Source organism: Seriola aureovittata, chromosome 15, assembly GCF_021018895.1.
Source record: "Seriola aureovittata isolate HTS-2021-v1 ecotype China chromosome 15, ASM2101889v1, whole genome shotgun sequence".
NCBI lineage: Eukaryota > Metazoa > Chordata > Actinopteri > Carangiformes > Carangidae > Seriola > Seriola aureovittata.
In genome coordinates this window covers 16862214-16879945 of record NC_079378.1, presented here as the reverse complement: position 1 = coordinate 16879945, position 17732 = coordinate 16862214, and the positions used below count along the sequence as shown (strand labels likewise).

General features: G+C 39.7%; 1 protein-coding gene across 4 annotated transcripts in view; it reads left to right on the top strand.

Annotated features, from left to right (window-relative positions):
- Nucleotides 1–17732, top strand: part of mink1 (misshapen-like kinase 1) — a 31309-nt gene that overhangs the window by 6317 nt on the left and 7260 nt on the right. The window contains exons 3-26 of one of the 4 annotated variants that reach the window (XM_056397325.1): nt 4–186; nt 276–386; nt 476–566; nt 673–803; nt 896–950; nt 3343–3421; nt 4826–5001; nt 5141–5210; nt 5324–5534; nt 8354–8461; nt 9082–9168; nt 11188–11361; nt 11460–11630; nt 11973–12239; nt 12690–12769; nt 12858–12961; nt 13062–13153; nt 13425–13448; nt 13969–14120; nt 14278–14395; nt 15739–15855; nt 16135–16246; nt 16602–16751; nt 17500–17643. In XM_056397325.1, coding sequence (XP_056253300.1) covers nt 4–186; nt 276–386; nt 476–566; nt 673–803; nt 896–950; nt 3343–3421; nt 4826–5001; nt 5141–5210; nt 5324–5534; nt 8354–8461; nt 9082–9168; nt 11188–11361; nt 11460–11630; nt 11973–12239; nt 12690–12769; nt 12858–12961; nt 13062–13153; nt 13425–13448; nt 13969–14120; nt 14278–14395; nt 15739–15855; nt 16135–16246; nt 16602–16751; nt 17500–17643 — 3007 coding nt within the window. Of the gene's footprint in view, nt 1–3; nt 187–275; nt 387–475; nt 567–672; nt 804–895; nt 951–3342; nt 3422–4825; nt 5002–5140; nt 5211–5323; nt 5535–8353; nt 8462–9081; nt 9169–11184; nt 11362–11459; nt 11631–11972; nt 12240–12689; nt 12770–12857; nt 12962–13061; nt 13154–13424; nt 13449–13968; nt 14121–14277; nt 14396–15738; nt 15856–16134; nt 16247–16601; nt 16752–17499; nt 17644–17732 lie in introns of all 4 variants that reach the window. The other 3 variants (XM_056397327.1, XM_056397324.1, XM_056397326.1) reach the window with 3 other exon arrangements.

The following is a 17732-nucleotide window of genomic DNA, read 5'->3' as shown; positions in this document are numbered from 1 at the left end:
CAGGGCCGTCACGTGAAGACGGGCCAGCTGGCTGCCATCAAGGTGATGGATGTTACGGAGGAGGAGGAAGAGGAGATCAAAGCAGAAATCAACATGCTGAAAAAATACAGCCACCACCGCAACATAGCCACGTACTACGGTGCCTTTGTTAAGAAGAGTCCACCAGGGCACGATGACCAACTCTGGGTCTGTCTACCCTTGTACCTGGCCTGATGATTATATCGCAGCATGCTTCTTTGATTGTGCTCGCTAAGTCTGTATTTGTCTTCATATAGCTGGTGATGGAGTTTTGTGGGGCAGGATCAGTGACCGACCTGGTTAAAAACACTAAGGGCAGCTCTCTAAAGGAGGACTGGATTGCTTACATCTGCAGAGAGATCCTAAGGGTGAGAAACTGCGGTTGCACCAGTAAAAATAAGCCTGTGGCAGAGGTCATACCTTACTGACCATTTCTGACTTCTTTGCCTGTGCTCAGGGCCTTTCTCACCTCCACGCCCATAAAGTCATCCACAGAGACATCAAGGGCCAGAATGTGCTGCTAACAGAGAATGCAGAGGTCAAACTTGGTATGTTGAACACTTGAATGTTGTTGGCCATTGTATTGCAAAAGTACAGTAGTATCTCTCATTGTCTCGCATTCTTTCCTTCTGTGATTCCTTTGTCCACATTCAGTTGATTTTGGGGTCAGTGCTCAGTTGGACAGGACCGTTGGCCGTAGGAACACCTTCATTGGCACACCATACTGGATGGCACCTGAGGTCATTGCCTGTGATGAGAACCCTGACTCCACCTATGACTACAGGGTAACAGCAGCACTGTATACGTGTGTGTGAGTACTGTGTGGTAAGAACAAATGAAAGCTAGAGACTGACCTGGTCCCTTGTGTATTTTGCAGAGTGATATCTGGTCCTTGGGGATCACAGCTATTGAGATGGCAGAGGGTGCACCTCGTAAGTGTACACACTCAATTGCACACCTATTTTACCTGTTCTTGGCTGAATCATGCATTTCTATGTTCTCAGCAACAGATAATTTTTCATCATCTCAAAGCCCATTCTAAAAGACCTCATGAATGAGTCTGTCTTGCATATGTGGCCTTGTTGTCTGTGTCTTCAGATGGACAGCTGACTCACTGTAATCAAGGTAGTGTAGTCGTGAGCTGGCAGTTGGCCTGTGGAGGCTGATTGCACAGATCTCTCTGTTCTGCTTAGTGGGGAGATGTGTCTGCCTGGAGATTTGGTATCAAACCTGACTGAGAAGCAAAGAACATCTCACTAAAGAGAAGCAGCTAAAATGTAAAATAAACATTTGTCTAGTTGGTGGTGGTTATAATGCAAGTGTCATAACCCTGCCTACAGCAATAATTAAACAACTCTCTTACTTAATTAGTACTACAGTGACCATTAAAGTAGTATTAGAAAAAACACTTGTAATATGTGGAGCACTGTTTTATGAGCTTTGAATTGTTGCAGGGGAGCAGATGTAATTTTGAGACATCTTAACAAGATAATTGAAGTGTTTTTTTTATTGTAAAAAAAAAATATGAGACAGAAATCATTACTCCAAGTAAAGTATTTTTATGTTTTAAAACATGTCTGGACAGGATCTTTAAGGTTAAAGTTTAACTGCAGTGACATAAGGCATACAGGCCAACTATCAAGTTGTGATTTACCGTTGTCCTTACCCAGTCTAGTCTCTGAAACCATTGTCAGTTAATAGATTAGTTGAGCAACTGCAGGTAATGGATGAAATCAATCAGTTAATTTCTCTGTTTGAAACCATTATAAAAGTATGACTTTATGTTTTGCTAAACCTTTTGTTTAACAAAACAAGCAATGTCAAGACACCACACTGTATACCTTGGGTCTTTGTCATTAACCACATTATCATATTAATACATTGATAATTGATTATTTTAGGTCTTTAGTTAGTGATAAAAATCATCATTAGTTGTTTTTCAAAATGTATGTGATGTGTTTCACTGTTTCTTTGAGATGCATTAGATTACTCTTTTTTTTTTTTTCTGTTTTCAGGAAATGTTGAACATTTTTTGTTTCACCATTTTCAAAATGGCGGAATTAGATCAGAGGGGAGGGCCAAACTGTTGTTGTTGTTGTTTGAGACTATAAAATATATGCTCCCTCATATTTCCTACTGATAACCACCTATCATTTGTGGTTGCATTATATGCTTGCTTTTAGCTTGTTTTTCAACATGTATACCTTTTTAAAATACTTTTTTCCACCCATGTGATGCATTGGCCTTGGCAGCTCTACATCAGGCATGTTTTGATCTGTACTCGACTCAATCTTCACACAACCTTGACAAATGATACATTGTTTGGAAGCGCTAAGTCTCCTGATTCTATCTGTGCAAAGCATTTTAGGATCCCCACATCACTGCAGCAGCTGTGACATAGAATTGGTTCAGACTTGTTGCTATTGCTCCCGAGTGTTTTCCACAAAAAAGCTGCTACTTCAGGCCTTATAGTCCCTTTTTAATGCCCCAGAGGCGAAAGAACGTAAATTTCTACCATGTTTGTGTTTTTTTTGTTCACCTAAGGTGCACAGACAAACAAAAGCAAGAGTGTCGGTGAATAAAAGGTAGTAATTTAAATACAGAGCTTTAGGACTGTTTGTACAATTGATCAGCTAAAAGCCTAAACAAACGGAACAAGTTGACCTCAGATAATTAATAAAGCACGAAACGGGATTGTAGTTTGTAACCCTGTGTACTTTATCATTTACACCAACGAGATGTTTGCAAATTTGCCAGTATCCTGTCAGTGGGTGATCCAAATTAAAAAATAAATTTTAATGTAAGCTTACTGAATAAATACTAACTTTGCTCGAGCATTATTACTATGTGTAATGTTATCCATCTATGTTATATATAGCATATATGTGTACATTATCAGTATAGCTGTGATCCCTCTGTTTTAATGTGGCTTTGGCTGTTTCCGTCACATTGCATATGTCCAAAAACTGCGTTACAAAAGCCTATTTACTGTGAAACTCTAAAGCTAACCAGTCAGGTTTATCTACCTACCTACGCTGGGAACACAATGACTCACAGCCCTTGCTCTTACATTCAATGTAACAAAGCCTGAGGCCCCAGGAAAGATTGGATAACAGCAGCTGCAACCATGTTTGAGGATACAAAGAATATGTGTAATGGTGGTTAGCATTATTTACAAACTACAATGTGTGGGAATATATGATGTCTGCCTAACATAAAATTTATTCTGATGTCCCTTTTTCCTTCTTTGTACTGTAGCTCTCAGCATGGGTAGGAGGATTTAGTAATACCTAACCACTCTCATCATCTCCCTTATTTCTGTAGCCTTGTGTGACATGCACCCGATGAGAGCCCTCTTCCTGATTCCGAGGAATCCCCCTCCGAAACTTAAATCCAAAAAGTGGTGAGTTATCAACCACCCTTACCAGACACTTACCAGGCCGTCATGTTAAATCTGTAAAAGCTTCAAAACCTTAACATGTTTCTAAGGGCAAAATGAAGAGAAAGTTGCCCCCAAATTTTTTTTTTTAAATGGAAGAATGTATACTTCTCACTGTCTGGTACTGTGCAGTAGATTATGTGGTAGATACAGTCTGTTCCAGTGTTTTTCCCTATCAAATTACATGGAAACATTTCTATGTGGAGCATCAGATAAAATGGAAAAGACTGCCCCTCTCTGAATTGAATAGTGTAAATCTCTGTTAAATATTAAAAAAATTATCCAGTTGTATTTGTTGCAAATTCTGCAGTAATTAGTTTGATATGCCAAAGTGCAAAAGATCCAGCCATGGCAGGAGAGCATATTTATACGCATTTTAGTAATGGACATCTGCTTATTTGATGTGTTAGAAACCAGGTTACTGCAGAGCATAGATACATGTAAAACACACTTAATGAGAACAGCACTGAATGGAAAGAATCCTGATTGTACAAGAAACGATGGAAAGTTACAGGAAAATTTGTGATTTCTCAAAGCAGATGTTGTTGTGCCTCAGGTTACTCTGGGTACATTTATCCCTGGATTGGGAAAGACATTGGTGATGGCTGTCCCTCACTATTGCAAAGTGTGAGATATACTTTGTCCCAGTATTGAAACATATATTATTGTGAGCAAGACATGAAGTTGAAGGCTTTTAAACGAATTTGTCATGTTCTTCCTCCTACCCTCTTTTTTTGCCCCTATTACTTTTCCTACTACTCATTAATGAAATAGTAGAGTTTATGGTCCTACAGCATTCAGAATACAATGCTTTATCTGCAAGTTTTATCATCTTATCATTCTCATCATAAAAAAGCTGTCAGTCAGTATTGTGTGACTCAAAATCAACAATTATATAAAATCATATGCAACGGATCAACACAATAACACGAACACTTGAATACAATGAATTTAACAATTCTTGGTTACCATCTTTGAACATTACATTGTTGGGCTCGCATTTTAGCTGCAGTTTCAGAGAAATTCAGTGATAAAAAGTAACAGCTGGTGGTAAAGTACTATAGGTTCTCAGATTGTTAATTGACTGTTCATTCTGTCGACTGATCACAGCTACTAGCTGTGAGCTACTATCTGCCCTATCAGTCAAAATATTTCTGTAAGGATATTGCTATATATTGTGATTTTTTTTTTTTCTCAGTGTGGACATTCTGGACATGTGAAAAAGGCTAAAGACATATCTGTTGACTTGAATATTTCTGATTATTGTTGGATCAGGATTCATTGCAATACCAGCCCAGCTGCTCCATGTTTTTCCCTCCCTCCCACTCTCCCTCACCAGTTTATCATCCTCTAACCTGCCCCTCCCAGGTCCAAGAAATTCATTGACTTTATAGAGGGCTGTCTCGTGAAGACCTATCCCAGCCGACCGTCCACAGAACAGCTGCTGAAGCACTCCTTCATCAGGGACCAGCCCACTGAGCGCCAGGTCCGAATTCAGCTGAAAGACCACATTGACCGTACACGCAAGAAAAGGGGAGAAAAAGGTAGGCAAATCACAGGGAAAGGGCTGCATATAACACAGGCAACATGGTCTGATCCACTAAAATTAGGTTAGATTATTGTGTCACAGTGGTTATTCATGATTTTGTTCTGACTTCTCTTTATTCTAATTTTCCTTAATAGAAGAGACAGAGTATGAGTATAGTGGTAGTGATGAAGAGGATGAAAATCGTGGAGATGACCGAGAGTCAAGGTAATTGCAGTTTATCATCTGTGGCTAAGTAGTTTGAATTCTTGACTTGTGTTCTTTGTGTGAACGATGGTCCCCAAAATCCTTTCCTTCGTATCTTCAATTTTTGTCATCAGTTCAATCCTCAATGTGCCCGGTGAGTCCACCCTTAGACGGGACTTCCAGCGTCTGCAGCAGGAGAACAAAGAGCGCTCGGAGGCTCATAAGAGGCAGCAGGCCCAACTGGCTGCTCAGCGCCGAGACCCTGAGGAACACAAGAGGCAACTGTTGCATGACCGACAGAAACGCATTGAAGAGCAGAAGGAACAGCGACGCAGACTTGAAGAGGTATAGTCCACCAGGGAATCGATCCTTTTGAAAGGAATAGTTTGACATTATGAGAAATGTGCTTATTCATTTTCTTCCTGAGAATTAGAATGATACCACTCTCATATCTGTATGCTAAATATAAAGCTAGAGCCAGGAGGTGATTAGCTAAGCTTAGCATAAGGACAGAAGGCCTGGCACTCTCCAAAGTTACAAAACGTGCCCTCTAGCACCTCTAAAGCTTCTCTTATAACTATGTCTTGGCAACCACTGTACCTTGAGAGAAAAAGTTAGAACACAAAACCTTCCAACATGCTAATCAGTGAGCTTTTTAGGTGCTGCTAGGTTTATTTTTTTTATCTTAATAGATAGCCAAGGTAACTGTTTCCTTCTGCATCTAGTCTTTATGCTAGCTAAGCTAATTTCTTCCTGGCTCTAACGTCATACTTAACACACAGACATGAGACTGGTATCAATCTTTTCATCCAACTCTTGACACAAAAGCAAATTAATGTGTTTCCCAAAATGTCAATCTATTTCTTGAATGAAGCCTATGGTATTTTTCTTGCATTTATTGTAAAATTCTTTCTACCAAGTTTTGAAAAATTGCACCCAATATTGAGATTTGAGGTCCGGTATCTGCAAAATAAAATGCTGCATAAAGTCAATGGTGGTGACGAAAATATATCAGAGCAAAGCAATAGTAATGTGTCTGCTCTTATCCTTATCCTTGAGACACTTAACTACTTGCTGTTCCCTTTTTCTCTGCCTTTTATCAAGGCTCCAATCATCATGTCAGTATTTGGTTTGCCATTGTTGGCTTTTTTCATAGGGGCACAGTATTTAGGATTTACTTTTTATTGTGGGCCCTCTAAACTGCTGTTATGTAATATGCTGAATGTATACACTATGAGAATTAGTAATAAATAAAGGAACATGCAAGAGTAACAATGTTTGAAATTATTAGATTTTGAAATTTTGAAATGAGGGCTATGCATTACATGTAAAACACACCAGCACACTTAACCTGTCCATCAGGATTTTTCTGTCCCTAACTCAGAGTCTCTGTGACTAAATAACTAATTGCAAGTACTAAATAAAAGCTCAGGTAACCTTCAGTGGCAACAGTACCTTTTCAACATTTTGCTCACTAACATTCATAGGTATATAAACAGTTGAAATAGTGGGGAATAGAGTGAGATTATTTAAAGTGAAAGACTGTCCTGCTCCTTACCAACATGAATTATTAATAATGAATTATTAATTCTGTAAACATGTGCCAAGAGTGAGATGTTTTTGTAGCCTTGAAGGAGATGTTTTTGGGAGTATGAAGTTTGTGGAGTGCACTGAAACTGCCGAAAAATTAGCTTCACTCTTAAGGAGTATGGAGATTTGTGAGTTGTGTTAGTGGCTCAAGATTCAGGCTTTCTCTTCATTAAGCCACTAATCTGCCTGTAATGAGGCCAGGAAACACAGAAACATTTTGAACCAGCCCTGGAGGCTGCATTTGTTAATTTGACTAATATAATTCATAGTAACTGCAGTATATGAATGCTATTTTTACAGTCTGTGTGTAGATGTAGTAAACTATGTAACCAAGAAATACAGATAGATACAAATTAGACAGAAACAATAATGATTAAATGTTGGCCATCCCAGATCTGAACACATCATCTTATCAATTTATATTATATTTCATTTCCATCACCCACAAATTTTCTGCCCAAAACAATCATTTACGCAGTGTATATAAGGCTGTTAACAGTGTTTGTACAGCACTGTATGGAATAAAACAAATTCCCCATGTTTATTAAAATGCTCGCACATATGAATTATTGTAGCAGCTGACATAAAGTCATAAATATATTCTTCTAAATATTTCACATCCCCTGAATGGGTACCAACATCTTATGTCATCTTCTTTGCCCATCAGACATTTGTAGCTTTATCTAATACTAAGTAGACAAAATGTGATCATAATGAAAAATTGTCAGGAAAAAAAGCCTTGTGGAAAGCTTTGCTATACAGTCTGTAGCCATTACTAGAAATTAGTTTATTGATGGCTGGTGCAGTCAGATGATCATGGTCATTTTATGTATCATGTTATCACATGCATCAAACAAATAGAGGAAACTTAAACCATACCACTTTTGTGTTAGATTGTAATTTGTCATTGAGTAACAGATAGGACTTGGAGGCAAACACTGATGCAACAGCAGCACAACACAATTAAAGTTTGATTTATATTCTGTGTTTATTCTGCCGCTGTGAAGCTGTGAAAGGTTTCAGGAGTTATTTGGGATTTGAATGAGGCACATATAATTTCACTCATATTGCCAAAAAGTATTGTGTAGTATTTGTGAGGTAATTTGCTGCAGTAAGGTAGCACTCCCCTAATCTACCTCCACCTCCTCCTCCTCCTCTATCTTATTTGGCTCTTCCGCTCAACAATGAAGTGCCAACAACAACTGTGTAGAAAAGCGAGTGTTTTGTGTCACTACCAAGTGGGAGGTTTTTCATTTCACCACAAAGAACAATTCTTGTTCTAATGCCCCTCAAAAAAGCAGGTAAAGACTGCCACAGTTGAATAACTGGTCAGTTTGAGTTTAAAGCAGCATGCCCAGAAGATGATTAGGATGCAATAGGTCTGTGTGAGTGAGAATGACTCACAACCTCTATTCTGTGCCCTGCACTCCCGCTCCCTTCATTTCTTTTTTCTAGCTCTTTGCACAAAAAACAAGGGAGTGTTTTTTTATAAGCAGGCTATCCATTATAAATTCCCCTGTGAAAAAATAGCCACTATGCTCATTTCTCTTTTTCTTGTCATCCTTCTCTCCCAGCAACAGAGAAAAGAGCGAGAGATGGTGAGGCAGCAAGAAAAAGGTCCCCACCGGAGACTTGACGATATGAGACGGGAGGAAGATAGAAGGTTGGCTGAGAGGGAGCAGGTAACCAACCACAGGAGACATGGGGCTGTAATCAGCCAATCAGGGTGATGTGTGGGTGTGTCCATCAGCAACACTGTACAAGTTGCTCTGGTGGTGAAATTCCATGAGTAGGTTGCCATAGCAGCAAGGGTCTAAATTAGTGTTTTTATTCAGAGATGAGTTTTTCTGTGGGTGAGCTCTCCGCGTCTCTTATGCTCTGTTTCCAGTATACCCTCAGTAACACAAGAGTCTGGCATCATAGCACCATCACCTTGTGGTGCCAAATACAGATTTTATGTTAGTACATCATTGTATAGTTAGCATGATAATATTCTGGTAAATATTTCTGTTATTTATCTAGTAATTGGTCACAATCTGCATATATTTATTAGAGTGATGTATTGTTGTTAATGCTAACTTTTATTTGTGTCTACAACTTCTAAACAGGGACAGTGTGTTTTGTCACTGCTTTTTGATTTCTGTCTCGATATTTTATTAGTACAACACATGGTTTCTGTTGTTTGCTGAAACGACATTACGCAACTGTTATATGCCTCTATCTTCTACCCCTCCCCTCTGTACTTTCATTTCTCTTTTTCCACCTTAATATCTGTCATTCCTGCTGTCTTACCTGTCCTCAGGAGTTTATCAGACATAAATTAGAAGAAGAACAGCGGCAGTTAGAAATCCTTCAGCAGCAGTTGCTTCAGGAGCAGGCATTGCTGATGGTAACTAGTCCTCACCTTCTTTATCAGTTCTTGATTTGACTGCAGAGGTTCCCATGTTTCCATGTTCATGTCCTCCTCTGAGTTATAATACTTCATAAATAAAGGAGATTTATTGACCACCACTGAAATATACTATATCTATCCTCACAACAATGTGGCTTTTTTTGTCAAAACAAACATTGCATTGTTATATCTCTGCTTGTGTTTCCTTTGAATTCTTTTAGTTGGACTAAAAGGCAGCTGATTATTATTACTATTTTTACAGTCAGATTTTAACAGCTGTACTTGTATTTGTAACAAAATAAGTAGGTTCTGGTTCAGGAATTTGAAGCACCCTGATATAGATATGCTCTACATGTTAAAAAGTATGGATGCAGCTCCCACAGTATTGCATGTCTTGAAAAAGCATGCACTGACCTAGATTTTTAGGGCATTTTTAGGCAACTTTTGGTGTATCAGTGGAAGTGTATCTTGCTTAGATTGAGGGAAAGAATTAACACACTCCTGACATCTTTGTTTGAGCTATCTCCTGTGGAGCGTAGGAGTTGCTGTCATTTGGATTGAGCTCCTGTTTTTTGGAGGGAAAAAGAACCCAAATCCTCACTACTGCGTGAGGCATTTGAGATTTCACAGATCTCTCCTAGCTTACACATTCACATAAGTCCTGTGTATATCCATGCCTTAATAGCGACCAGAACACAGGGTCAGACACAGGCCAGTGCCCCTTGAGCAGTTTTTGGGGTTCAGTGAAGGAACAGTGCTGTGATGCAAATTTGGTATAATGGGCACATTTTGAACTGCAGGACACGTAATATACACTAGCCCAAATATCTTTTTTTCCCCATGCACAGTAATTGCAAAAAGAACAGCAGTAAAGCAATGAAGACATTCTGACTGTCAGAGACGCCCTGAAATAACTCATCAGAATCAGAATTTGATTAATTCCATTTGGAAGTCTTAAATGTACTCCTGTAACTTGAATATGTTAATGAAAACTTCACTACCTGCAGCTGTTTGAGAGGAAGTGCTGTCCTGTAGAGATGTAATGAAGATAATAGCAGTCAAAGAAAATGTGAACAAAATAAAACTAAACCACTTCCAAAAAAATCTGAAGAAATCTAACAAAATGCATAAATAAAGAAGAACTGCTGAACGGCTTTGATGGCTAACTAAAGAAACCACAAAGTCAGACACAATTCATTACTTAATAACATTCATTGGTCTAAATCTATATTCACACATTCAGTAATCTCTCCATTGGGTCGTTGGGCTACCTCCCCTCCCTCACAGGGAATCATGTCCTCTCCCTCACAGGGAAGCACCTGGGTGAGACATCCTTACTGGGGACCAAACTCATTTTTCTCACTGACTAAATCTAGCGCTTTGTGGCAATTTAAGCAGCAATTCAAGAAGAGCAAATGACAAGTATTTAACTTTATGAGGAAGTTAATTTTGATTAATTGTTTATCAAATATAACTTAATGTGGGATATTCAGAAGGTCCAGTAGCCTTTACTGCTTGAGAATGGTAAACAAATCTCTGTTGTTGTAAGAAACAAAATGACTTCGACTCATGGTTAAAACTCTTTTCATTTTTCTTTTATTTCTTCTTTCCTCAACAACACAGTGGCCATCAAAAGGCTTGGCCAGAGCCTACTACTTACAATGAAAAAGCAATAAATCAACTGACTATCTTTTACACTGTCTATTTAAGAAACTGCACAAAAAGATTTAGTTACAGACACAATCAATATTCTTTTGATATAGGTTGGTAATTTACTGCTGTACTAAAAAAAGGAGTACAAAGTTAGAGATGATAAAGTCTGCCCCAAACATTTACTGTCTCAGTAGAGGAAATAAGTGGTGGTCAGCTAAATGTGCAAACATCTGCCTGTAGTTTAAAGTGAATGCAGACTTGCTGTTAGCAGATATGTTGGTTCACTTATGACATGCCTGAGCTGTCTGTGTCCAGTCTGAGGCAAGCAACATCTTGACTGCAGTGTGTTTCTTTGGTCAGGAGTATAAGCGCAAGCAGCTGGAGGAACAGCGTCAGTCAGAGAGGCTACAGAGGCAGCTGCAGCAGGAGCATGCCTACCTGGTGTCTCTGCAACAACAGCAGCAAGAGAAGAAGCCCCAGCTCTACCACTATAACAAAAACCTGGAGCCCAACAACAAACCTACTTGGGCTCGTGAGGTAGAAATGTTACCTTCATTTACAGCATCATACACCACAATCAAACTGCTGTACACTGGCCTGCAGAGTGGATCATTTGGCTGTTGTCCATATTTCAGGTGGAGGAGAGGAGTAAACTCAACAGACAGGGCTCACCCAAAATCTGCACCACTGTCTCTGACACTGCTATCCAGTCACGCTCTGACTCAATCAGCCAGTCAGGAGTGGTCCAGTCTGCTCAGACCCCACCAATGCAGAGGCCTGTAGAACCCCAAGGAGGACAGGGCAAGGTGGGTGTTTAAAATTCAGTTGATTAAAACCTGGAAAAAACAATGGAAGATACAACAGCTTTTGCCTTTCTGCCCCTTAATTCTTTGCTGCTTTACCGTTTATTGTCCCTGTTACTTTATTTATACCTTCTTTTATACCCTCTCTTCCCTCTCCACCCATCACTTGGTTCCTACGTGTTAAAAACATTCACCTTGGAATACAAACAAAACCTTGCATTTTTCCTTCGCTTCGGCCTCCTTCTCCAACTGTCTTGTGTGTTCTTTCTTCCGCTCGGCTGTCCTTCCCTCCTGGTGTGCTGCTGCTGCTGCTGCTGCTCCTGCTCCTGCTCCTGCCCTCTGCAGTTCCAGATGGCTCACTTGGTTCCTCTGAAGCCTTATGCTGCCCCTGTCCCTCGCTCCCAGTCCCTCTGTGACCAGCCCACTAAGACCATGTCCGCCTTCCCCACCCAGGATCCCTCCCTCACCCCCGCCCCCCGCCCCATCCACTCTAGAGAGCTGGTGCGTCAAAACTCAGACCCCACCTCTGAAACCCCCGCACCACAGGCACACCAAATCAGAGAAGATCGCGGCCCCTGGATCCGCCTGCCAGATGTGGAACTCCCACCCAAAGTAAGATCTAGAAGCTGGTTTTGACTCAGAGCAGGTGTGCAACCCTTATCTATATATATATATATATGTGGGAGCCTTGTTAAAAAATATAATGATAGCTGGACTACAGTTAGTAAACTGACATTGAAATCACTCCTTTTTCGGTAAAATAGAAAGTCACACAATAGATGTTTTTCTGTCCTCTTCTTTGACCTCCAGTTAGTGGTGGAGGTTAAAACCCCACCCTGCACTCACATGCTGAGATCAAGGGAAAACTTTTGACCAGTTGGCCATTACATTTATGTGAATAATCTCAAAGGTGATTTATGCGATAAAATTGTCAGTGCAGCCTCGGCTGATTAGTCTGTCTGACAACAGGCTTGTGGGAAATTGCTGTTGTTTATTAAGAGTGGTTTTAGGGTTTTTGCAAAATACTGGTAAATGTACGACCTATGATGTTGCTGTCCTCAGATTCCACAGAGGACAGCATCAATTGCCACAGCTCTCAACACTAACCTGACATCTGGCATAAGGCATCCAGTAAGAGCCAGGTAAATGCTTTGATCAGTTTGATTAGTGCTCTCTAAATGGTAGGTTTGAATGACGACTTAAGATAAGTGATTTGTATCCTCATTGCAGCAATCCAGATCTCAGCCGCAATGATCGCTGGGAGAGAGGAGACAGTATGAGCATCATATCCAATCTGCCCCAGACTGGCTCTCTAGAGAGGCATCGCATCCTCAGTGAGTCCCTGCCTCCCCAATGCTATTTCTCTGCAGACTGTCTTTGCAGTAAGCCTGGTTTCAAAAATCTAACTACACCATACGACATTGTTCTTTTCAGGTTCCTCCAAAATGGATTCACCCATTCTCTCCCACGAAAGTCGCCATAAGCCAGGGGAGTCTCGCACCTCCTCCCGCCCTGGGCGCCCTGCTGTAAGTGTTCTTTCAAAACAGACATTATATTGGCTGTCTTTCCAGTATCCCCTACTTATAAGAGGTGCATGCAATATATAATTCTGCTCAGATATAAGCAGTTATACAACAAAACACTAACATAACGCACCTGTTCTGTTAATTTACTTGTAGTATAGTAACTTCTCCTCAAATATCCTTTCCTTCACACATAATGTACTCTGCACTTTTGCTGTTTTCCTCCATGTTTCTCCTCTTTTCATATCCCTGTTTGTTGACCTCAAATGTACAGAGTTACAAGAGAGCTATAGGGGAGGTTAGTATCACAGTCTTTGTGTGTTGCGCAATACTAAATGTTCATGCATGAGTTTTTATCGGCATTCATTGGCTGAAGAGACATGTTCATGTAGAATGAATTGCATGCTCTGTAGTGTCTTCATTTATTGGTTAAATCATGTTTTGTCTTTGAATGAAATTCCTTCTAAATTCCTTTTTTTTTTACATAAGGCCTTTTTAATGTATGTATTCTTTCTGTTACTCATTTGGGCATCGTACACTCAGCATAATGCCATGGCTCAAAAACATCCCAAAATATCATCAGGTTACAGGCTCTGAATTCTGAGAGTATTGGGAGTTTTGAGTCTGGACTTACATTGGGACTGTTTTTGAGCCCATCCTCCTCGCGACCCCTCACCTTCAGCTGTGTCTGGATTGTCATTAATATTAGTATTGCATATATTGCTGTTGTATTATTTGCTACTTTCTCCAATAGCTGAGATTATTTAAAACATTTTGTGAATGCATTCATGAAGTAAACGTGGTGTATATGTGTGCAGGACCATGGTCTCTTTGCCAAGGAGCGTGCTGAGGAACAGCCAAGGCCACCAGTCAAGGCCAATGATTATTCCTCGTCCTCTGAGAGCAGTGAGAGTAGTGAGGAGAGTGAGAGTGGCGAGGGAGCAGAGGAGGAAGAAAGCCCCACAGATCGGTAATACTGTCGCCTGCGAATACTGGCAATTTAGGAAGCAAAGAATCATTTTCATTTGTGAAATTGACCTTTAAATAAAGATTTCAATACATCCTGTAATATGGTGTTACTTTCTTTTCATTTGTTTCCATTATCAATTTGTCCCTCTTGATTTCAGTCACAGGGACGCAGACACTGATTCAGTCAACACCATGGTGGTTCATGAAGACGAAGGCGAGGGGGGAGATGGAGAGCAAGCTGGAGGGTATGGGGATCAGACAATGCTGGTGCAGAGGGTGAGTCATCTGTATACGTAATGATACTTGAAATGCATTGTGACTTGATGGAAAATTCAGTCTGTTACATGACAAAGAATATTACAGAGCAGCAAGACAAGGGGAATGGGTCCATAATATTGTTCAACAATGTTTAACTAACACTCTGAAAAATTGAATCATAGAGGAGAGGTAGACATGCAATGCTAGTGTGTAGTGCTGTAGGAAATGTTAGCTAGCTGCTGCTGCAGACTAGCTCACAGGATCACAATAATCATAAATATGAGATTTTCTGAGAGATGGCAATATGATTCAGTGACAGACGGCATACATTTTGCAGGTGGCTCATGATAAGTTGAACGTGGGAAGTGTCACTTTCATTGAGGTGCAAAACTTTTTTATATTTATGCATATGTGTGTGTATTTTAATGTTGAGTCAGCATCAAAATATGTGCCACACACTACAGCTACATTACTGAATATCAGGGAGAGATATGGAGTTTTTTATTTTATTGGTCTGACATTATAAATAACATAGCAAACATTATACATGACATGGAAGACGAACTTTGATTATTTTTACACATACAGTAAATATACTTCCTGTGTTTGAAGTGCTTTAAACCGGGCATACTTTTATATCACTCACTAAACTCACTAGATACTCACTAGACAGAATCATCGCCAGGAGGTCACATTTACCATTGAGTATGTGTAAGACAGAAAGTGTAAATTATCTTAAGGAAAAGAATGGGTTCCTTGGAGTCTTTTTTAGAGAACTTCATATACATTTGACATACATTTTTGTGGCTTCCATATTTTGTTTTAAAAATCTAAATATTTATAAGCTGTGTAGATAGATCTTTTCATAGGGCATCAGTCAGTTTAAAAAATACAAAAAGCTCTGTATCTCTTATTTCCCTTTTTTTCCTTTATGTTGCATTAAAACATAAATCTTGTGTTTAGTTTTTGCTTAAAAGATATGAGGCTATGAAGCATCCACTGATGTTTTTTTGTGCACTGCAGGTAAAACCCGGAGTAGTCAGTTAACTATGGGCAGTCATTTAGAAACGGATGATGGAAAGCCGAACAGAACTCTAGTATAGTATAGTATAGTGGCACATCAGTGACAAAAGACACAACATCTAGCTGAATCTCCCAGTGTAAAGAACAAGACCTTGACTTTTTAATGCAAATTTGGTCACAGCTGTTACTTCACTTTTTGTGGTTACTGTGGTTGTGCAATCAAAACAGGTCGTATCCTGGTAATCAGTACAGGAGATTAGACTACATCTGAATTGCTTATTGGTGTTATTTATTACAGGGAGGTGTGTGTGTATGTGTGTTTCTTTTCTACCTAAAAGACCCCAGAGAAGCGGAGCCATAATGGATACACTAACTTGCCAGATGTGGTGCAGCCCTCCCACTCCCCCACTGATTCAGCCACTCACTCTTCCCCTGGGAAGGACTCTGTTTATGACGTAGGTTTTACTATTGCTAAGTATATCAGTCCTAAATTCCTGGTTTATTTTTATGTGTTCCCTATTTGCCATCAGTCCAGCCATGAAGTCCACTCATAACACATTGAATTTCATGAAAATCAGTTCATTTTGTAAGTGGACTGTCATCAAAAATACAAATCTTAATATAAAATCTTTTTTTTTTTTTTTACCATTTTGTCTGACAAACTAGCATCTCCTCAGACATGATGTTGATTTAAACAACACTGTACAACTCATACATTTTCTCTGCTCCACCAGTATCAGTCAAGAGGTTTGGTTAAAGCATCTGGCAAGTCCTCCTTCACCACCTTCGTGGATCTTGGCATGTACCAGTCACCTGGAGGTACAGGGGATAACATCTCTGTCACTAGTGAGTCAGAAGCTTTTCAGTCCTGCAGCAACATCTGCTCTGAGTTCCTTGAACATTAAACAATGATGCTACAGCTGATTGCAAAAGTATTCAGTAAATTAACCTTTGACATTATTTCTTGTGCAATAAAATACACTGAGAGATGAAATTACGCAGTTTTCTTTCAAGACTGAGAGAATATCTTGCACAACAATGGAATATACATTTTATAAAATTGTAACCTGATAATTGGCTGTAATTTCTCTTTAAGAATGAACTGAAAATTTGTGTGTAATTCCAAACCTTGTAGCAGTTTTTCCTGGTTTGTGTTTTCCCTCCAAAATTAAACAATTTCCATTGCTGCCTCCATGTTTAGGCTCCAGGTTTGAGCAGCTGAAGATGGAGGTGAGAAAAGGATCCATGGTGAATGTCAATCCCACCAACACACGCCCCCCCAATGACACACCTGAGATCCGCAAGTACAAGAAGAGATTTAACTCTGAGATCCTGTGTGCTGCACTTTGGGGTAAGAATGGATTCAATACTTCAGTGTAAATGCAAAAAAGAAAATCCAAAACATGGAGATTAGATACCTTAAACTAACTATATTACTTAATGTATGGTATATCAATTAAACACAATCAGATTGAAAACATAGAGAAAAATCAGTCAGTGTCAGAGCCAAGTTATTTTAACCCTCCTTATTGCTAACTACTATGTCAGCTCCAACAGGGCTCTGGGTTCAAATATGACCAAAACAAGAGCAAGAATATTAGGTTTGAGTCTAGTGGTGTATCTTAAACTGTATTAATAACTCTTCATAAGAGAACGTAGTGTCTCTGCTTTCATTATCAAAGCAATTTTTATAAAATAAATTCTTCAATCTTTCACCCATGTAACTTAGGGAGAAAGGTTAAAGTTGTGTTTTTATGTAACAAACTTAATGCATTATTGAGTCTCTCTACTCCATCTTCAAATATGCTTGTAGATACAGTAGTCAATGGGTCACATCACACAGTTACATCATGTATCCATTAAAGTTATCTTTTATACATCTCGTTAAAACAAAATTAAATATTATGGCCGTGCAGTTGCTGCAGGTTATAATGGGCAAACGATAATGGAAAACAAACGTATTCAAGATGACAAATAACAGGAGTTACAAAACAGGCATACTGCAAAGATATTTTTAGCTGTGGCTAGCGGAAAGGCAATAATTGGAATCATTGCATGCACACTGAAAAAGCTGTGTATTTGTGCACGTGTGTCCCCAGGTGTGAACCTGTTGGTGGGCACAGAGAACGGTTTGAAGCTGCTGGACCGTAGTGGTCAGGGCAAGGTTTACCCCCTCATCAACTCCCGCAGATTCCAACAGATGGACGTCCTGGAGGGCCTCAACCTGCTCATCACCATATCAGGTCGTTAATGCTGCTCCTCGCCAGTCTGCTCTCACTACAGTCAGTTGAAGCTGCCTGTGCTTTTGGCATAGGGCCACTGTCTTTAATGG